The following is a 22444-nucleotide window of genomic DNA, read 5'->3' as shown; positions in this document are numbered from 1 at the left end:
TTCCGACGCATCACTCCTGCCCTGGTCTCCAGCAAAGAGAGGTGCCGCGGCAACGCTCATCCCGGTCAGGTAAGTATGTAAGTATGGCACCGGAGATCGCGATATGCGTTCAGTGTCTACACATACCGTGATCTCCGGCGCCATACACACTCCTCTTACCTGTAACGGCTACATGCGTGCTTCTGTCTGGAGCCAGACTGCGCAGGCATGTCGCACTTGCGCAGTCTATAAAGGCTTCAGACAGAGACGCACATCTCCAGTTATATTATATTATATATATATATATATATATATATATATATATATATATATATATATATATATATATACACAGTACAGACCAAAAGTTTGGACACACCTTCTCATTTAAAGATTTTTCTGTATTTTCATGACTATGAAAATTGTACATTCACACTGTAGGCATCAAAACTATGAATTAACACATGTGGAATTATATACTTAACAAAAAAGTGTGAAACAGCTGAAAATATGTCTTATATTCTAGGTTCTTCAAAGTAGCCTCCTTTTCCTTTGATGACTGCTTTGCACACTCTTGGCAATCTCTTGATGAGCTTCAAGAGGTAGTCACCGGAAATGGTCTTCCAACAATCTTGAAGGAGTTCCCATAGATGCTTAGCACTTGTTGGCCCTTTGCCTTCACTCTGCGGTCCAGCTCACCCCAAACCATCTCGATTGGGTTCAGGTCTGGTGACTGTGGAGGCCAGGTCATCTGGTGTAGCACCCCATCACTATCCCTCTTGGTCAAATAGCCCTTACACAGCCTGGAAGTGTGTTTGGGGTCATTGTCCTGTTGAAAAATAAATGATGGTCCAACTAAACGCAAACCGGATGGAATAGCATGCCGCTGCAAGATGCTGTGGTAGCCATGCTGGTTCAGTATGCCTTCAATTTTGAATAAATCCCCAACAGTGTCACCAGCAAAGCACCCCCACACCATCACACCTCCTCCTCCATGCTTCACTGTGGGAACCAGGCATGTAGAGTCCATCCGTTCACCTTTTCTGCATCACACAAAGACACGGTGGTTGGAATCAAAGATCTCAAATTTGGACTCATCGGACCAAAGCACAGATTTCCACTGGTCTAATGTCCATTCCTTGTGTTCTTTAGCCCAAACCAGTCTCTTCTGCTTGTTACCTGTCCTTAGCAGTGGTTTCCTAGCAGCTATTTTACCATGAAGGCCTGCTGCACAAAGTCTCCTCTTAACAGTTGTTAAAGAGATGTGTCTGCTACTAGAACTCTGTTTGGCATTGACCTGGTCTCTAATCTGAGCTGCTGTTAACCTGTGATTTCTGAGGCTGGTGACTCGGATAAACTTATCCTCAGAAGCAGAGGTGACTCTTGGTCTTCCTTTTCTGGGGCGGTCCTCATGTGAGCCAGTTTCTTTGTCGCGCTTGATGGTTCTTGCAACTGCACTTGGGGACACTTTCAAAGTTTTCCCAATTTTTCGCACTGACTGACCTTCATTACTTAAAGTAATGATGTCCACTCATTTTTCTTTACTTAGCTGCTTTTTTCTTGCCATAATACAAATTCTAACAGTCTATTCAGTAGGACTATCAGCTGTGTATCCACCAGACTTCTTTCTACACAACACAACTGATGGTCCCAACCCCATTTATAAGGCAAGAAATCCCACTTATTAAACCTGACAGGGCACACCTGTGAAGTGAAAACCAGAATGCCAAGAGTGTGCAAAGCAGTCATCAAAGCAAAAGGTGGCTACTTTGAAGAACCTAGAATATAAGACATATTTTCAGTCATTTCACACTTTTTTGTTAAGTATATAATTCCACATGTGTTAATTCATAGTTTTGATGCCTTCAGTGAGAATGTACAATTTTCATGAAAATACAGAAAAATCTTTAAATGAGAAGGTGTGTCCAAACTTTTGGTCTGTACGGTGTATATATATATATATATATATATATATATATATATATATATATATATATATATATATATATATATATATATATATATATATATATATATATATATAATATAACCGGGGATGCATGTCTCTGTCTGAAGCCTCGATAGTCTGCGCATGCACGGCGGCCGTTACAGGTAAGAGGAGTGTGTATGGTAGACACTGAACGCATACCGCGATCTCCGGCGCCATACTCACATACTTACCTGACCGGGAGGAGCGTTGCTGTGGCACTTCTCTTCGTCGGAGACCGGGGCAGGAGTGAGGCGTCGGCCTCCGGCAGAGCAGGACGCAGCAGCGCTGGAGCACAGGGAAGAAAGGTGAGTATAACTGTTTATTTTTTTGTTATGTGTGTACAGTGTGAAAGGTATGAGGGGGCCACACATACCAGGATTGGGGGGTGAGGGGGCCACACATACCAGGACTGGAGAGTGAGGGGGCCAGACATACCAGATTTGGGGGGAGAGGGGGCCACACAACAGGATTGGAGGGTGAGAGGGCCACACATACCAGGATTGTGGGGTGAGGGGATCATGCATACCAGGATGAGGGGTACCACACATACCAGGATTGGGGGGTGAGGAGTACAACACATACCAGGACTGGGGGGTGAGGGGACCATGCATACCAGGATTGGGGGGTGAGGGGTACCTCACATACCAGGATTGGGGGTGAGGGGTACCACACATACCAGGATTGGGGGGTCAGGGTACCATGCATACCAGGATGAGGGGTACCACACATACGATTATTGGGGGTGAGGGGGCCATGTATACCAGGATTGGGGGTGAGGGGACCATGCATTCCAGAATTGGGGGGTGAGGGGACCATGCATACCAGGATTATTGGGTGAGGGGACCATGCATACCAGGATTGGGGGGTGAGGGGACCATACATACCAGGATTGGGGGGTGAGGGGACCATGCATACCAGGATTGGGTGGTGAGGGGTGCCATACATACCAGAATAGGGATGAGGAGTACCATACATACCAGGATAGTAATGCAGGGTACCATGCATACCAGGATGAGGGATGGGGTGCCATACATACCAGGATGAGGGGTATTATGCATACCAGGATAAGGATGAGGGGTGGCATGCATGCTAGGATGAGGGATTGGGTGCCATGCATACTAGGATGAGGGATTGGGTGCCATGCATACCAGGTTTCTGGGATGAGGAGGCCATACATACCAGAATTGAGATGAGGGGTGCCCTGCCTCCCAGAATGAGGGTACCAAACATACCAGGATAGGGATGAGGGGTACCATGTATGTCAGGATAGGGATGAGGGGTACCATGTATTCCAGGATTGGGGAAGAGGGGCCCATGCATACCAGGAGAGGGTTGAGGAGTGCCGTGCATACCAGGATGGGGGTGAGGGAGCCATACATACCAGGATTGGGGATGAGGGGTGCAATGCATATCAGGATTGGAGATGAGGGGTGCCATGCATATCAGTATTGGGGATGAGGGAGCCATGCATACCAGGATTGGGGATGAGGGGTGCCATGCATACCAGGATTGGGGATGAGGGGTGCCATGCATACCGGGATTGGGGATGAGGGGTGCCATGCATACCAAGATTGGGGATGAGGGGTGCCATGCATACCGGGATTGGGGATGAGGGGTGCCATACATACCGGGCTTTGGGGTGAGGGGTGGCATGCATACTGGGATTGGGGATGAGGGAGCCATGCATTCTAGGATTTGGGATGAGGGAGCCATGCGTACCAGGTATGGGGATGAGGGGTACCATGCAAACCAGGATTGGGGATGAGGGGTGCCATACATACCGGGATTGGGGGTGAGGGGTGCCATGCATACCGGGATTGGGGATGAGGGGTGCCATGCATACCGGGATTGGGGATGAGGGGTGCCATGCATACCGGGATTGGGGATGAGGGGTGCCATGCATACCGGGATTGGGAATGAGCGGTGCCATGCATACCGGGATTGCTGATGAGGGGTGTCATGCATACCAGGATTTGGATGAGGGGTCATGCATACCAGGATAGGGATGAGGAGTGCCATGCATACCAGGATTAGGATGAGGAGCCATGCATACCAGGATGGGGATGAGGGTTGCCATGCATACCAGGATGTGGGTAAGGGGCCCATGCATACCAGGATGAGGGATACCATACATACCAGGATAGGGATGTGGGATGGGTTAACACACATACTAGGATTGGGGATGAGGGGTGCGACGCATACCAGGATGGGGGTAAGGGGTGCCATGCATACCAGGATTGGGGATGAGGGGTGCCATGCATACCAGGATTGGGGGTGAGGGGTGCCATGCATACCAGGATTGGGGGTGAGAGGTGCCATGCATACCAGGATTGGGGGTGAGGGGTGCCATGCATACCAGTATAGGATGGTGGGGACAGGATGGGGGCAGCACATACCAGCATGGGAGACCATATACCAATAAAAAATGCTTGCCACCCGGGCGTAGAATGGGTTCAATAGCTAGTATATACATATATATATGTATATATATAACATATTCTGACTTAGATTAGAGTATTATATAGAGTATTATATATGATAAACGTGTACATCCAAATGTGGAAAGATATGTAGGTCGATATATGGCACATGTTTGCTTACAATTTTACCTTAAACCTTTCAACACAAATACCTAAAATACAATTGTGACACTAGACTGATAATGTATTGTATTATATGTACATCAGCTTCATAGAAATGATTATATGAAATAATGGTTTCATCACTTTTTATGGAAATTTTCACTTCTGCATGGTGACTCCCATTCATAACAGAAGCCACAATGCTATGCTGAATCACTATTCTTTTTGTCAAAACTGCCTGTGGTGGAAAAAAAAACAAAAAAAACTCCTGTATATCTGTAGGAACACGGACAAGATGTACACAGGAACCAATGTGTGTCGCCAATGTAAACGTTTGGGTGCAGTTGCATTCATTATGGGTCCTCGGTGGTGGCCCTCACTGATCTGAAAAATCAGGCTCGATGATACCCAGCATTGAAAAATTTCACATGCAAACCAAATACAGTATATGGCTTGGCTCTATTACTGCATTTTACATTAGAATTGTCTTAAATTGTTTTATATCTCTATCCTATATCTGATCAATACAACCTCCTCCTATTCTTTTAGTATATACCAATGCCCGTATTATATGGAATCTTTCTTCAAATGGGTGTGACTGCTTTAAGAAGTATTCAAGTAAGTAATTTCATGTCAAGAGATTTATTATGTATAATCTGTAGACTGTTATATAGATAAATTATTTATTGACAAGTATGGGTTTGACCTCCCTGAAGAACTGGACGCTTCATTTCCTCTCCACCCTGATTGGCTACTTACAGCCTCCTCATCCTCTTCCTTATGTACCACCTTATGTAACACTGAGAGAAGGGTCGGGCAGAGCAGAGAGACCTGGATCTTTGTCACATTCAGCAGCCAACTAGCTACATAAAGGCGTTGCATTTTATGCTGTTGTGCAGTTTCTGTATCATATTTTTAAAATAAATTATCTAGAAATTTGCTTCATTTTGCATTTAGAAGGCAAAATAGCAATAAGAAAAACATGAGTGCAAAGGTATTGATAGTCTTTAAAGCATAAATGTCAAACTCAGCCTGCTGGGAAATCTGACCCACAGTGTAATTATATTTGCTTACCAAGAAAATACTATATGTCTACTAGAGTAGGCCCACCGGTAGACTGCACATGCTAATACTATAAATCCCATGTTTCCAGTCCGATTTACTCCCTGGTTACTACAAGGCGGTTTACTACACGCCTAATAGTAATGACCTCCCCAGCAATAACACACTTCCATTCACCTAAGCCGGAAGTTCCCTCCTCTTCTTCCTACATGAGTGCGCACTCCCCTTGTGCTCTCCCATACATCTCAGAGCACAGACCGCCTACTACCCTCTATCTCCTCCACAAGCTAGGCACAGGTATGCTATTAAGCCGTTGCGATCTTGCCATGATTTAGTACAGTTTTATATAACCACAAATGGAGATGAATGACCTGGGAAGGGTATATTGAATTATATAATTTACTTATGGCAAATTATGATTGTCTTTTTAATTCATTACCCATAAAATAGCTTTTATTGTACTACATTAAAATAGTTAAGTTTTATTGAACTGCTAGAGAGGTGTCAATTCTAGTTGGGCTTTGCACAGTTAGGCCTTTTTGCATCATGTCATGATTTATTTTATTGCTCTCTTTCATGTATTCTCCATTTTGTTTTTTTATACATTGTAATTAGTGATGAGCAAGCATGCTCGTTTGACCCTTTAAACGAGCATGCTCCGGCACTCACCGAGTAGTTTTGGCGTGCTCTGCATTTCAGTTGCAGCCGCCGCAGCTCCATGTGTCACAGCGGTTACACAGCTGTGACACATGCAGGGGTTACCTGTTTGTCAGCACGCTTATTCATCATTAATTGTAATCCTTTTCCTTCCTATGTATTGAAATCTCACCCTTTTCGTTCATTGCCTACTGTTTTGACTCTGATTTTATCAAAATTATATTAAGCCCCTCAGGGTCTCTGCCCCTATATTATGCTACTCAGACAACCCCTTCTCATTCCCCATGTTTGGCCCTGTTAAAATAAAAAAGCTTATACTCACCTTCCATGCCAGGCCCGTTCCATCGGTGTGAGCACTCGCATTCCCGTTACTTATGTGTGTTTGTTGTGACAAGTGAGCCCTGCATCCAATCAGCGCTGGGATCACAGTCCCCGCCTTTGGATCTATAAGTAATCAAGAGGAAGTTAGAGCTGCTGCTGATGTGTCAACTCCTCTTGATTACTTATATGTCTGAAAGCAGGGACAGTGACGCTAGTGCTGATTGAGCACAGGGCTCGCGTGTCTTAACAACTGCATGTGAGATTCGGGAGCGCTGCTTCCGACACCGCTGGAACACCACCAGCATGGGAGGTGACTTTATTTTAATGGGGCCCAACATGGGGAATGAAAAGGGGTTGTCCAAGTAGTGGACAACTCCTTTAAGCTTTGCTTGTTACAGATTCAGTGTTTAAAGGGTTGTCTTGTCCAAATCGATAAGCCTGCAGTTGCTCTGTGTGACTGCATACTTTTGAATCCCCCCAGCTGCTGGGATTCGCCAGTTTCTGAGAGGACTGGAGGGTATGTATGAGTTATACATACCTGTCAGGGAGATATTGCTGTCAGGGAGATATTATGAGAATATTGACCATTTCTCCCAAGCCCCTCCTCCCCTCCCTTATCCACCATTTGCCACAAGAAGAAAGCTGAGCATTCTGTCTGTATGAAATTAACACATGCCTAAGAAATGCCTTGTAGGCAGATGCCAGCCAAGAAGTGCTACCAGTCTAATTAAAATGCAAATATATTTTTCTCTGGCAGACACAGGGGGTGATTAGTTGCAGGATTGCAATAATTTGCGTTTTACTGTTGAGGCTGCTTCTCGAGCTTCAAAAGAAAATCTATAGACACGCCGATTCTGATATGGAATATGGAATATTGTAATCTCCATAACTCCGATAATAACGGGACCTATATTTTTAGTGGCAGAATCAGCCAAGGAGCAATATGCATATTTCCCTGTCACTGTAAAACCCTGCGTGGAGCTGTAGCGCAAAAGCACCAGAATGACGGGTCACAAATGCTTCATGCGTGGTCTCTAAATAACGGTAAAATCATAACAGAAAAAAGGGCGTTGTTTGCAAGCTTCTGCGATCAACGAGTGATAAGTTATTACAGAAATTAGCGTTTTTAATAAAAATGTACAGGCTGGAGACCAGCACACATAATGTCACCACAAGGGGCATGTGGATAGATCTCCCCTTAGGTATAAGAGAATCCATGGAGAATAGAGGAGCACTCATTGCCAGGGGGTATAAGGACTATAAGCAACAGGTCGCGTTCGATAACGCTCAAATCAACCTGGGAAGCCCCTCCTCCACCTATGCTGATTCATCCCTGCGAACTGTATAGCGTAAGTTTCTGCTTTAATCCTGTTTATTTTATGAAACTGCTTATGTATTTTAATGTCTTGTTTGTAAAATCCTTGAATATATTTTTCCTAAACACTGCCTTCCTTTTGGATTAAATATAATATTTAACCCCTTTAAAGCCCAAGACGTGTTAATACGTATCTGTGCCATGGGCTTTAAGAGCCTGACATGTATTAGTACATCTTTGTGATCGCGCCCGCACACAAGCTGTGCGGGCGCGATCGCCGCCAGGTGTCAGCTGATTGTCCCAGCTGACACCCGTGCTATGTGCTGGGAGCAGTCCCGCACCGCTCCCGCCACATTAACTCCCGCAATGCTGTGATCGAAGTCGACCACAGCATTGCGGTGGCAGGGGGAGGTGATCGGGATACTCACCTCTCCTGCCGGCCTCCAGCGCTGTCTGCCGCGGCTTCCCGGATGTTGCCATGATGACCTGATGTTGTCATTACAACCTCCCGGTCACCAGACAGCAGGAAGATATTTTCGTCATGTGCAGTGCATGACCAAAATATCTTCTGCATCTGCAGCGCTGACAGCCTGTATAGCACAGGGATGGTGCTCCATCCCTATGCTATGCAGGTGAGCAGGCTGCAAAAAGTGAAAGTCCCATAGTGGGGCAAAGTATAAAAGTAAAAAAAAAGTGTCAAAAAGTGAAAAAAAAAAAATAATAATAATTAAAAAAATAATCCACCAAAAATAAAAATATAATGTACCCATCAATAAATATTATTATAAAAAAAAAAAAACAATAAAAGTACACATATTTGGTATTGCCGCGTCCGGAACGACCTGACCTATAAAACTGTCCCACTAGTTAACCCCTTTAGTGAACTCAGTAAAAAAAAAAAAAAACAAGCAAAAACAATGCTTTATCATCATATCGCCAAACAAAAAATGGAATAACACGCGATCAAAAAGACGAATATAAATAAAAATGGTACCGCTGAAAATATCATCTTGTCCAGCAAAAAAACAAGCTGCCATACAGCTCCATAAGCCAAAAAATAAAAAAGTTATAGCTCTCAGAATAAAGCGATGCAAAAAAAATATTTTTTCTAGAAAATAGCTTTTATTGTGTAAAAGCGCCAAAACATAGAAGAACGATATAAATGTGGTACCGCTGTAAACGTACTGACCCAAAAAATCAAGCTACCTTATAAATTTTACCACACGCAGAACAGCATAAAAAAATTAAAAAGAAAAACAATTCCTGAATTGTTGGTTTTTCTTTATTCTGCCTCTCAAAAATCAGAATAGAAAGCGATCAAAAAATGTCACGTGCCTGAAAATGGCACCAATAAAAACGTCAACTCATCCCGCAAAAACAAGCCATCACATGAATCTGTCGGCCACAATATGGAAAAATTATAGCTCTCAAAATATGATGATGCAAAAACTAGATTTTACAAAAAAATGCATCTTTTAGTGTGTGACAGCTGTCAATCATAAAAACCCGATATGATTCTGGTATCGCTGTAATCGCACCGACCCAAAGAATAAAGTCGTCTAAACACTTATACCGGAAGAGGAATGGCGTAAAAAATATACTCTAGGGTTAGGGTTAGGGTTGTGCTAGGGTTAGGGTTGGGGTTAGGGTTAGGGTTAGGGTTGGGTTAGGGTTGGGGTTAGGGTTGGGCTAGGGTTAGGGTTGGGATTGGGGTTAGGGTTGGGCTAGGGTTGGGGGTTAGGGTTGGGCTAGGGTTAGGGTTGGGCTAGGGTTAGGGTTGAAGTTATGGTTGGGCTAGGGTTGAGATTAGGGTTGGGCTAGGGTTAGGGTTGGGCTAGGGTTAGGGTTGGGATTTTTTTCAAAAGTAAAAAAAAAAAAAAGATGACGATATGGCGACTAGTGTTGAGCGCAAATGCTCGCTAGTTGAGTTTGCATCGGGTGCACGGGTATGCACTGAGTATCGCGGGTGCTCGAGTGACATGCTCGAGTCTCCGCCCCATATGCTTTGTGGCCAAAAAAAGCCTCGCGGGGATTGCTTGCTATGCACGAGCGATCCCCCCATGTTTCTTTTGGGTGTCTAATAACTGTGAAACATGCGGGCGGGGACTCGAGCATGTCACTTGAGCATGCGTGATACATGGTACATACCTGAGTACCCGATGCAAACTCAAGTAGCGAGCACTTGCGCTCAAGACTAATGACAACTTATTCAATATGATGACCTAATGTTGTAAAATTCTGTGTCGCACCTCTGCGTTCAAAATGTTCACTAAACCCCTTGATAAAATCCTTGAGGGGTGTTGTTTCCAAAATGGGGTCACTTGTGGGGGGTTTCCACGATTTAGGCACATCAGGGGCTCTCCAAACACGACATGGCGTCCGATCTCGATTCCAGACAATTTTGAGTTCAAAAAGTCACACAGTGCTCCTTCTCTTCTGAACTCTGCTGTGCGCCCTAACACTGTATTTTCCCCACATATGGGGTATTGGCATACTCAGGAGAATTGCACAAAAGTTTTTGGGGTCCATTTTCTCTTCTTACCCTTGTGAAAATAAAAAAAATGGGGCTAAAACATAATTTTTGTGGAAAAAGTTTGATTTTTTTATTTTCACGGCTCCATGTTATAAACTTCTGTAAAACACTTGGGGGTTCAGGGTGCTCACCACACATCTAGATAAGTTCCCTGAGGGGTCTAGTTTCCAAAATGGTGTCACTTGTGGGGGGTTTCCACTGTTTAGACACATCAGGGGCTCTCCAAACGCAACATGGCGTCCGCTAATTATTCAAGCAAATTTTACAATCAAAAAGTCAAATGGCTCTCCTTCCCTTCCGAACCCTGCTGTGCACCCAAACAGTTGTTTTCCCTCACATATTGGGTATCTGCTTACTCAGAAGAAATTGCACAACAAACTGCATGGTGAAATTTCTCCTGTTACCCTTATGAAAATGCAAAATTGGGGGCTGAAAAACATTTTTGTGGGAAAAATGTGAAAATTTTATTTTTACGGCTCAATGATATAAACTTCTGTGAAGCACCTTGGGGTTCAAGGTGCTCACCACACATCTAGATAAGTTCCCTGAGGGGTATAGTTTCCAATATGGTGTCACTTGTGGGGGGTTTTCACTGTTTAGGCACATCAGGGGCTCCCCAAACGCAACATGGCGTCCGCTAATTATTCAAGCAAATTTTACATTTAAAAAGTCTAATGGTGCTCCTTCCCTTCTGAACCCTGCCGTGCACCCAGTGTTTTTCCCCACATATGGGGTATCTGCTTGCTCAGGGTAAATTGCACAACAAATTTTGGGGTCCATTTTTTCCTGTTACCCCTGCAAAAATAAACAAAACTTGGGTCTATTGTAAAATTTTTCTGAAAAAAGTTAAATGTTCATTTTTTCCTTCCACATTCCAATAATTCCTGTGAAGCACCTGAAGGATTAATAGAGTTCTTGAATGTGGTTGTGAGCACCCTGAGGGATGCAGTTTTTAGAATGGTGTCACTTTTAGGTATTTTCTGTCATAAAGACTCCTCAAAGTGACTTCAAATGTAATGTGGTCCCTAAAAAAAATGGTTTTGTAAATTTTGTTGGAAAAATTAGAAATCGCTGGTCAACTTTTAACCCTTATAGCTCCCTAATAAAAAAAAATTTGGTTCCAAAATTGTGCTGATGTAAAGTAGACATGTGGGAAATGTTATTTATTAACTATTTGTGTGACATATCTCTCTGATTTAAGGGCATAAAAATTCAAATTTTGAAAATGGCAAAATTTTCAAAATGTTCGCCAAATTTCCGTTTTTTTTCACAAAGTAACGCAAGTGATATCGAAGAAATTTTACCACAGTCATCAAGTACAATATGTCACGAAAAAACAATCTCAGAATCAAGGGGATTCGTTGAAGCGTTGCAGAGTAATTACCTCATAAAATGACAATGGTCAGAATTGTAAAAATTGGCCTGGTCATTAACGTGCAAACCACCTTGGGTTGTAAAGGGTTTAATAGTTCTCTTTCTTTTGTCCTGTAATCGTTCCCTCCCCTGAAGCCATATACGCTACCAAAACGCAGGCGTCCACCAAGACCTGTATTATATTTCAAATCTGGACGTGGTGGCAGAGAATATTATTAATAATCGGGCTATCGTGAAGCTGACAGTGACAGTACGGGAGCGTAAACACGTATTCCATGCGTTGGAATCCAGTGGTGTGACATTTATACACTCACTGGTCACTTGCCGATACCTAAAGAGTGAGTAGTCTGGCTGGTGTGCTTGCGATTACTGACAGCGTGACAGCAACAGTGAGATATTGCGTGATCTCCCCGCTGTCGTCCCTGTGGCGTTCTTGACAATACCCTTTTAAGCAAAACTTAAGTTTGTTTCCATATGAAAAGGTTCATCGTTATATTTGAAAAGGAAACACTTCCGAAATTGTAGACATTTTTTAATAAATATCAAGGTTGCCTGTGACTTCGTCCAAGTTTTAACTTTGTCCCTCTGTGTATTTGAGTTTGACATCCCTGCTTTAAAGCTTCATACCTATATTAACATGCCATAATATTTCATTATTTATAAGTGGTATAATGGTAGGAGACTTGGGCTGCAGTATGGGAGGAGTGGCAGGGAACTGGTAGGAGATCAGTAGCAGCTATATTTGTTGTGGAAACACTTTCTTGATTCTTAGATTTAAAATTCAGAACAAACTTAATATGATGATGGTAGTCTCCAAATAAGATGTTTTCTGGAAATACGGATAAAAACATCTACTTCTATTAATAAACCATTCAGTATTCTCACCTTTAGAATTTCCCAGCTGCTGTTCAGTGCATGATGATTGTAAACAGAGCAGGTTGGAAAAACAGAAAGTGACAGTGGATGACTTGTCATTTAGCAGATTTGGAAAGAGAGATACAGAAATTGATCCTAACTAATGAGCGGACATGCTCGGATATTGTGTTATCTGAGCTCGCTCAGATGTTATCCGAGTATCTTGGGTGTGCTCAATTAATATGTTCAAGTTCATGTGGCTGCATGTTTCACTGCTGTTCGACAGATGCAATACATGCAGGGATTGCCTAACAAAGAGGAAATCCCTGCATGTGTTGTGGCTGTCTTACAGCCGTGGGGACTCGAACATATTAATGGAGCACGCCCAAGATACTCAGATAACACCTGAGCATGCTCAGATAACACGATATCCAAGCATGTTCTCTCATCACTAATCCTAACAGTGACAGAGAAGGAAGAACAGAGAGGAGTTTTAACAATATCAGATTCAAAAGTTTAGCATTTTTGGCCTGAGCATTTTTTTAAACTCCTTTTAAACTATGTATCATTTTCAGTTTTGCATTAACTCACTTTGTTGTGTTTTTTTTTTGTAAAGTTCACAGAACGGTTAAAATTGCTGTTTATTCCACCTAAGCATCAGCCTGACGTTATATACCTCCGCCATGTTCCACTACGGAAAGTTAATTTCTTTACCTTAGTTCAACTATCTTGTTTGATCATTTTGTGGATACTGAAATCAACTGTGGCAGCAATTATCTTCCCATTGATGGTAAATATCCTAAACATTTGTTTTATGTGTACATTGTCAATTCAAACATGATCATTATTACTGAGGTCAGAAAAAAATCCATGGTGGCATGGGTACAGAATTGCTGCACAGCAGAACTTGAAGGCACTTTTAATGGTACATTTAAGCCACAGTGTTCTCCTTTTAGGGGAGAATACCTCATTAACATGGTATGTTATGGTGCATACCATGATTTTTATACACCGGGTGAATGTGTATCAGCTCAAACATAGTTGGTATCAGGGGGTGCAACTATGGTGTTTTACTAAATAGAGCAGCAATAAACACTGTGAGATGGAGTACCATATTACATAGTTACATGGTTACATACAATAGGTTGAAAAAAGACCTAGATCCATCAAGTTCATTTTTTGTCATTAAACTATCTATAACCCACTATGTTATGTGTATTGAGGAAATCACCCAGCCCTTTTTTTAAAAGCTGTTATGGTGTCTGCCATCGCTACCTCTTGTGGTCGGGCATTCCACAGTCTGACTGCTCTAACTGTAAAGAACCCTTTCCTGTTTAGCTGCCGCAATCGCCTTTCTTCCTCCCATAAGAATGTGAGCATTCTTTATAGCTATGCTTGAAACCTACAGGAAAATGGCAGAAAAATGCCTAACTGAGAACGTTGGCAAAAAACGCCACTGACCCAAATCTTTCAAAATGGCACAAACAGAAGAAATGAATTGTATGTAGAATGTGCTATATTGCACTAAAAGTTGGAAGGTGACATCCAGCTGCAAAAAAGCCCTCACTTTTTTGATTTATTTTTATTTCCAACTAATTAATGTCACAAATTGACTGTTCACTTACGGCCTACGTTTCATTTTTCATAGAACTATCTTGGTCAGTTCATCAGTGTTGTAATTGCCCTAATACTGTATAGCCTACCCCCTGACAGATACCATTGTAACAACACATTTTTATTCACTTCACCTTCAAGGATTTTAATGGTTTGGATGATCAATGTCTACAAAATCTGAAAGCTTATATTGTCTCTTTCAGCTGTTGGCTCTTGCTGGTATACGGAAGGCAATGGAGTGTATTTTTTCTTTGCATGATCTAAGTTGGCTGGATGATATTTTGCCAGAGAAAATTGTCACTGATGAGGAACCTAAGACAGAAGATTTAGATTCAACCGACAGTGAAGATGTAAGTCAACATTTAATTAATTGCATTAATTAGCATCTTCTCTTAAACAATTGGTGGTAGCAGCTAGTTTTTGTCACATGGAGGTTTTCTCAAACATCTCCAACTGTCATGGTGGCGTCAGAGTCTGTGGATTCCACAGATTCAGACAATCTTCCTTGTGACTCCATAGATAGGTATGGTCAGCACAGAGTAACCTCCACCACTCTTCCAAGGGGCATTGATATTGTCTTTTTACTCCACTGCGACCTACATCTCTCTTCCAAGGGGCATTAAAACCTTCTTGTTAAGCTACTGTGACCTCCACGTCTCTTCCAAGGGGAATTAAAACCTTCTGGTTAAACCACTGTGAACTCCACATCTCTACAAATATGCATTGATATTGTCTTTTTCTTCCACTGTAACCTCGACCACTCTTCCAAGGGGCATTGATATTGTATTTTTATTCCACTGTGACCTCCACCACTCCTCCAAGGGGCATTGAAATTGTCTTTTTATTACACTGCGACCTCCAACACTCTTCCAACGGTCATTGATATTGTCTTTTTATTCCACTGCGACCTCCACCACTCTTCCAAGGGGCATTGATATTGTCTTTTTATTCCACTGTAACCTCCACCACTCTTCCAAGGGGCATTGATATTGTCTTTTTAATCCTCTGCGACCTCCACCACTCTTCAAAGGGGCATTAAAACCATTTTGTTAAGGTAGTGTGACCTCCAGGTCTCTTCCTAATGGCATTAAAACCGTCAATTTAAACCACTCTGAGCTTCACAGCTCTTGCAAGGGGCATTGATATTGTCTTTTTATTCCACTGTAACCTCCAGCACTTTTCCAAGGGGCATTGATATTGCCTTTTTATTCCACTGCGACTTCCACATCTCTTCCAAGGCGCATTAAAACCGTCTTGTTAAGCTACTGTGACCTCCACGTCTTTTTCACGGGGTATTGATATTGTCTTTTTATTCCATTGTAACCTCCAACACTCTTCCAAGGGGCATTGATATTGTCTTTTTATTCCACTGGGACCTCCACAACTCTTCCAAGGGGCATTGATATTGTCTTTTTAATCCACTGCGACTTCCACCACTTTTCCAAGGGGCATTAAAACCGTCTTGTTAAGCTACTGTGACCTCCACGTCTCTTCCAAGGGGCATTAAAACCGTCAATTTAAACCACTCTGAACTCCACAGCTCTTGCAAGGGGCATTGATATTGTATTTTTATTCCACTGTAACCTCCAGCACTCTTCCAAGGGGCATTGTTATTGTCTTTTTATTCCACTGCGACTTCCACCTGGTTAACTCTGGTGTCGATTTTTAGAGCTGCAGCTCACATGCTGCAGGAGAACAAGTCATAATTGATCTTTCCCTATTTAAGCTGGCTCCACTGATCAGAAGATGTCAGCAATAGTTTTCTTTATACCTGTCTAGTCTGAGGGGGACACGTTCCGGTGTGCTGGTAATTTCCAAAGTTGCTGCAAGCGGTGTTTAGCTAACCCTTTCCTATTTTCCCTAGGTGTCTTTATATTACTTTGTTGCCTCTCAGGCCTTCCACTTTATGTCCCTTTGTGTGTTTCCCTGAGAGCGTGTTGTGTGACTGTTTCAGTTCTGCCCTGCCTGTCTTGTTTTGTATTTCCCCTTACACATTTCAGACTACTGATGCTTAGGAGCATAATAAGGAACGAGGCTCGGGCATCTCCACCTTCAGGAGTAATCCAGGGAGCAGGTATAGCTAGGATCTCTGAGGTTCAGGCTAGGAGCACGCTTACCATCCACAGTCACACTATAACTTTATTGTTGGCCTTACTTTTCCCTACACTCCAGTATGGAACTGGTTACGGCTCTTGCGAGCCAAATGCAGGCTTTTTCTCTACAGGTGGCTGAATTAAAGGGAGCAGTTCAGCAGCTAGCTCAGTCCTCCCTAATGAATCACTCTGCTCTGAAACCCAAACTGCCTCTCCCGGAGAGATTTTCAAGGGAGCACAGTCAGTTTTTTGCTTTCAGAAAGGCATGTAAGTTGCATTTTCATTTATTTCGCCATTCCTCTGGACAAGAGAAACAGCGGGTGGGAATTATTTTTTCCCTATTGAGTGTGGACCCGCAGGCATGGGCCTTTTCTTTACCCTCTGATTCACCTGTTTTTTTGACAGTGGACAGATTGACAAGCTATTTGCCCTTTCTTCAAGATTAAATTTGAAACAATTGTCCAATCCAGTTTAGATATTTGCCATTGATTCATCACCTCTGACTCAGGGGCGAACTTCTCTGAGTGGGTACAGGGGCTGGAACTCCATATAGGGGTACTTCATTCTGAGAGCATATCGTGTTACTTCTTCAGGGGTCTTCTTTCACAAGTAATGTAGGGGTTGCTTTGATGGCCTACATAATCCCACTGTTGATTGGCAGATTCAGGAGATAACCAAATGGAGCCTGCATTGTAAGGACCACTGTTTAGGAACCTGTATTTCTGAGTTTTCCACAAGCCTTCCTGGTCCTCTCTCTGATTTTTGTGATGTATTCTCAGAGAAAGGATGTCAGGAGTTCCCACCCCATAGGCCCTATGACTGTACTATAAGGTTGATTCCAGCACAAAAATTGCCCAAGTGCAAACTTTATAATTTATCTGGTCTGGAGAGATTAGCTCTCAAGGAGTATATAATTGAGAGTCAAGCTGAAGGACACATTAGGCCGTCTTCCTCACCAGTAGCAGCGGGGTTCTTCTTTGTTAAAAAGAAGGATGGTGGGTTATTTCCGTGCCTGGACTTCTGGGAACTCAATCAAATAACGGTCCAGGATCTGTACCCTCTCCCACTCATTCCTGACCTGTTTAATCAGACTGCCATGGCTAAATGGTTCTCTAAACTTGACCTTAGGGGGGCCTATAATCTGATCTGGTTCAAACAGGAGGATGAGTGGAAAATTTTAACACACCGGAGGGGCACTTCGAAAACCTTCTGATGCCTTTTGGTCTTACCAACACGCCTGCTGTATTCAAACATTTTATTAATGATGTTTTCTCTCATATTTTAGGGAAGCTTGTTATTATTTACCTTATGACATTCTTATATACTTACAGGACCTTCTTATATACTTACAGGATTATGAGTCTGATATAGAATATGTCAGGCAGGTAGTGCGTATTCTCAGAGATAATATATGCTAAACTCGAGAAGTGTTTGTTCGCTCTACAGGAACTTCCTTTTTTGTGTTATGTGATTTCTGCCATGGGTTTTCAGATGGATCCCACTAAATTACAGGCTATTATGAAATGGGACCGTTCTGGAAACCTTAAAGCTCTACAACGTTTTTTAGGTATTGCCATTTATTACAGAAAATGTATTAAAAACTTTTCTGCCATAGCACAACCTCTAACTGACCTGACTAAAAAGGGTATGGATTTCTTAAGATGGTCTGAGGATGCTTTGTGTGCATTTAATGGTCTTAAAGAATGCTTATCGTCAGCTCCTGTATTAATACAGCCTAATGTGTCTCAGCATTTTACAGTGGAGTTTGATGCATCTGAGATGGGTGTGTGAGTGGTATTATCTCAGGGTCCATCTCATGGTAAGCTGTGTCCATACGCCTTTTTCTCTAAGAAACTCCAGTCAGCTGTACGCAATTATGATATTGGTAATAGGGAATTACTCGCTATCAAACTAGCGTTTGAGGAGAGGCGGCACTTTTTGGAGGTAGCTATCCACCCTGTTACAGTGATTACAGACGAAAAGAATCTCCTTAACCTTGAGTCTGCAAAACAACTTATGCTGAGACTTGGCCATTAGCTTCTACCTGGGAGTCCGTTCAATGACATTTGCATGACATGAGTTCCAAATATAGACATTCGGCTAATTGTAAACTTGTGCTGGTTCCGGACCTGTGTGTGGGTGATCAGGTGTAGTTATCTACCAAGAACATTAAACTCAAGGTACTTTTGTTGAAGTTAGGACCTCTGTTTATTGCTCCTTATAAGATTACAGCAGTCAATAATCCTGTTCCTTTCCGTCTGACATTACATGCATCATTCAAAATTCATAATGTTTCTCACAGGTCTCTGTTAAAGAGATATGTGGTTTCTTAAACCTCTCCTCCCTTACCCCAACCTCCGCTCCTAGTCAATGTGTCATTAGTGTTTCAGGTATCCAAAATTATCAATTCCCGTCTCATCCGTCGCTTATTGCAATATTTGGTTCATTGGATGGGTTATTGTCCTGAGGAGAGGACTTGGGTACCAGCCTCTGATATTCATGCCAAACGTCTGGTAAGGTCATTTCATCGCCTTTATCCAGATAAACTTGGTCCTGAGGTTCCAGGGGCCCCTCTTAGAGGGAGGGGTACTGTCACATGGTGGTTTTCTCAAATATCACCCACTGTCATGTCGGCATCAGGGTCTGTGGATTCCACAGAATAAGACTATCTTCCTTGTGACTACATAGATAGGTATGGTCAGTTCAGAGTGACTCGGCGTCAACTTCTAGAACTGCATCTTCTAGGAAGGTTAGAAGGAGTTAAATCTTTGCTGAACTTAGCTTGTTGATTGCCTGTGGTCACATGCTGCAGGAGAACCAGTCATGTCTGTTCTTTCCCTATGTAGGCTGTGTGCCCACGATGCGTTTTTTAAGCGTTTCCGCAGCGGCAAAAACGCTGCAGAAACGCTTAAAAAAGGCATGGTAGAAGGCCTGCCATGTCCCCCAATGATAATCCGCAATGTGCTGTGCACATGCTGCGGAAATTTCCGCTGCGGATTATCATTGCAGAAAAAAACGCAGCACTACCAATTATTTTGCGGAAGTGCTGCGTTTTCGCCGCCATTGACTTGCATTAGACCGCATGGATTACGCATCACTGGATAAGTAGATGCGCATTCCATGCGTTCTAATGTGCGGATGGTACCCAGGTCTAGAGAAGAGGAGACTCTCCTCCGGACCTGGGTACCATAAAAAACTGAAAAAAAAAGAATAAAATAAAAAATAAATGTATACTTACCTTCTGGCGGCCCACGGTGCGCTCCTCCATGCTTGGCAGCAGTTCGCGATGGAATGAAGGACCTGCGCTGACGTCAGAGTCATGTGACGGGTCACGCGACGCTGACGTCGGCAGGTCTTTCACTCTACCGCTGCCGGCAGCCTGGACGGAGGGAATCAAGACTGCGGGGGCCATCGGAGGGCAAGTATACATTTTTTTTTTTATTTTTTGACATTCTCTCGGGTCACAATATATAAATCCATGCAGTTTGCATGGATTTATATAGTGTGACCAAGTTGTCAAGCACTTTCCAAGTGATGCTAAAATCGCTTGGAAAGCGCTTGTCAACCCACATGCAGAAATGCATGTGAAGAACGCTTCACATCCGCATGTCCCTGGCAGGAAAAACGCATGTACAATCCGCATGTACAATCCGCATGCGTTTTTTTGCCAGGGAGATGCAGAAACGCTCAGGAAAAAATCCTGAGCATTTCTGCATCGTGGGCACATAGCCATAAGCTGGCTTTACATATCAGAGGATGCCAGCAATAATTCTCTTAATACTTGTCTAAGAGAGGTGGACACATTCTGGTGTACTGGTTATTTCCAAAGTTGTTGCGAGCGGTGTTTGGTTAACCCTTTCCTTTTTCCCTAGGTGTCTTTATATTACTTTGTCCATAGTGCTTGTGTATAATGAGCGGGGAGAAGTGGTAGATGAGTGGGGGGGCTGGTGATAGCTCAGAACAGGTCAGATCAATGGCGCGCTTTTTTTTTTTTTTTCCTGTAGGCGGTAACTTTAAGTCAGGAAAGCGCGACTGGCCAATCAGAGCGCAGGAAGCATCCACAGTGTCCCAGACACAAGGGCTTCTGCAATTGGCTGCTGAAATCACATGTCCTCTCCATATAAAAACCGGCCATGTTCCCTCAGCTCCATTTTATGCATGTCACTGAAGGAGATAGATGTTGCTGAGTGTGCTGTGTCCTGTGTAATGAGAGATATTAGCTAGATAGATGGGCGCTTCTGTGGAAGTCAGATAGTTGAAAAAGTAGAAAACATGAGTATAAATGCATAAAAGACAATATTTTATTCAATGAAAATTACATAACAAAGTTTACAAAATATTATATCACAAAGAGAGGGTATAAAGTGCAGGGTGCCGGGCATAATAAGGACACATGGGCGATGGGCCAAAGTATGAATATATATATATCTCCATATAGATATTAATGGTGGGTGTGGGAAATTATGTCGTGGGAGTCACCATTCATAATAAGCTGCTTTAGCCTAGTGAAGCCCTAGTGGGCTAGAATATACAGGCAATCCCATCTCACATATCATATATCACCTTTCCCTGGTTAGATCATAGGTAACACTCACCAGGATATTCAGATTCTGGAGCCCTCTGACCACTGTGAACATAGTGAGATTGCAGTAATGATGACAGCGCGCTACGATGCGCGTTTCGCCTATCTTTCTCAAGAGGCGCATGTCAGCAAGCGCCAGATGGACCTTCTTTAAGTACGCCCATAAGTGGTCAAGTGACAGTGAATTAAAGGATGATCTATTGGAGGTAAGCGGCGCATGCGCCCGGAGCACCGCCCCCTGCCGCACACGCCCAGGCCATCATGCCCCAGGCGTGCGCCCGCAAGCGCGTCAAATTACGCGCCCACAGGAGCGCGCCAGGGACATAGAGACGGCCGGGCCAGGGCACGGGGAGCGGAGGACCGCGGCGCACGCACACAGGTGGGTGGCATTGGCATCAGCCGTCACACATCACAGTGTCAGGGAAAGAGGAGGAGGATCGCAACGGGGAGCCGCCCCCAATATAATAAATAAAGGCACTCATTAATAAAGAGTGCCTGTTACTGATGCATGCGTGCACGTGCACTAGAACACGAGCACACACGCATCAGCACCACATCCAATAAGAGACGATAGCAATAAGACACCCCCATGAAACTCAAGACGTGCACTAATCAGACAAAAAAACACAATAAAGGTATATATAATGGGGTCAGCAATGTTCAGTAGTGATCAGGCTTATCTGAGAGGAGGCATATCCAAATCATCTTCTAAAGCAGTCAGGTCACACCCCCAATTCAATCTCAGGGCTGAGGTCAGGCACTATAGAGCTTGTTGGAATATAGGCACTAAGTATGGAAAGTGAAGGAAAAAGGGAGAAAATTAGTAAAATAAATAAAAACAACAAGCTAAAAACATCACCGCAGCCGGATCTAAAAATCCAGAGTGGGAACAACAGGAGAGCACCAAAAGCACAACCAAAGATTAGAGGAAATATGAAAATACCAAGTTTTCGTTTAGGCCACGTGGGGCCATGGTATCAAAATTGGTAATGCATCTGGCCTCTTTCTGAGCAAGAAGTTGTTTGGCATTTCCTCCGCGAGAGCCCAACTGTACCACGTCTATACCATGCACTTTCAGAGTTCGCGGGTCGCAATTGTGAACCGCTCTGAAGTGACGTGGTAATGTCTCAGGGATCTGTCACTGACTTGGCTGCGCCAATGTCCCGCGCATGTTCCCGCACTCTAATTCTCAACTCTCTAGTAGTTAGGCCGACATAGATCTTTTGGCAACCACATGTGGCGTAATACACCACATACAGTGGTGGCCAAAAGTATTGGCACCCCTGCAATTCGGTCAGATAATACTCAGTTTCTTCCTGAAAATTATTGCAATCACAAATTCTTTGGTATTATAATCTTCATTTAATTTGTCTTCAATGAAAAAACACAAAAAGAATTGTCCTAAAGCCAAATTGGATATAATTCCACACTAAACCTAAAAAAGGGGGTGGACAAAAGTATTGGCACTGTTTTAAAAATCATGTGAT

At 43.2% G+C, this 22444-nt stretch overlaps 1 protein-coding gene across 2 annotated transcripts in view; it reads left to right on the top strand.

Annotated features, from left to right (window-relative positions):
* Positions 1–22444, top strand: part of LOC141164416 (electrogenic sodium bicarbonate cotransporter 1-like) — a 766124-nt gene that overhangs the window by 677232 nt on the left and 66448 nt on the right. Inside the window, exons 18-20 of one of the 2 annotated variants that reach the window (XM_073649613.1) lie at positions 5101–5169; positions 13285–13458; positions 14486–14632. In XM_073649613.1, coding sequence (XP_073505714.1) covers positions 5101–5169; positions 13285–13458; positions 14486–14632 — 390 coding nt within the window. The remainder of the gene's footprint in view (positions 1–5100; positions 5170–13284; positions 13459–14485; positions 14633–22444) is intronic. The other variant, XM_073649614.1, reaches the window with a different exon arrangement.

Source organism: Phyllobates terribilis, unplaced genomic scaffold (genome assembly GCF_046119375.1).
Source record: "Phyllobates terribilis strain yellow unplaced genomic scaffold, ASM4611937v1 Scaffold_10__3_contigs__length_209671492, whole genome shotgun sequence".
Lineage (NCBI taxonomy): Eukaryota > Metazoa > Chordata > Amphibia > Anura > Dendrobatidae > Phyllobates > Phyllobates terribilis.
Note: the sequence above shows the minus strand (reverse complement) of the source record. Positions and strands in the feature narration are given on the sequence as shown.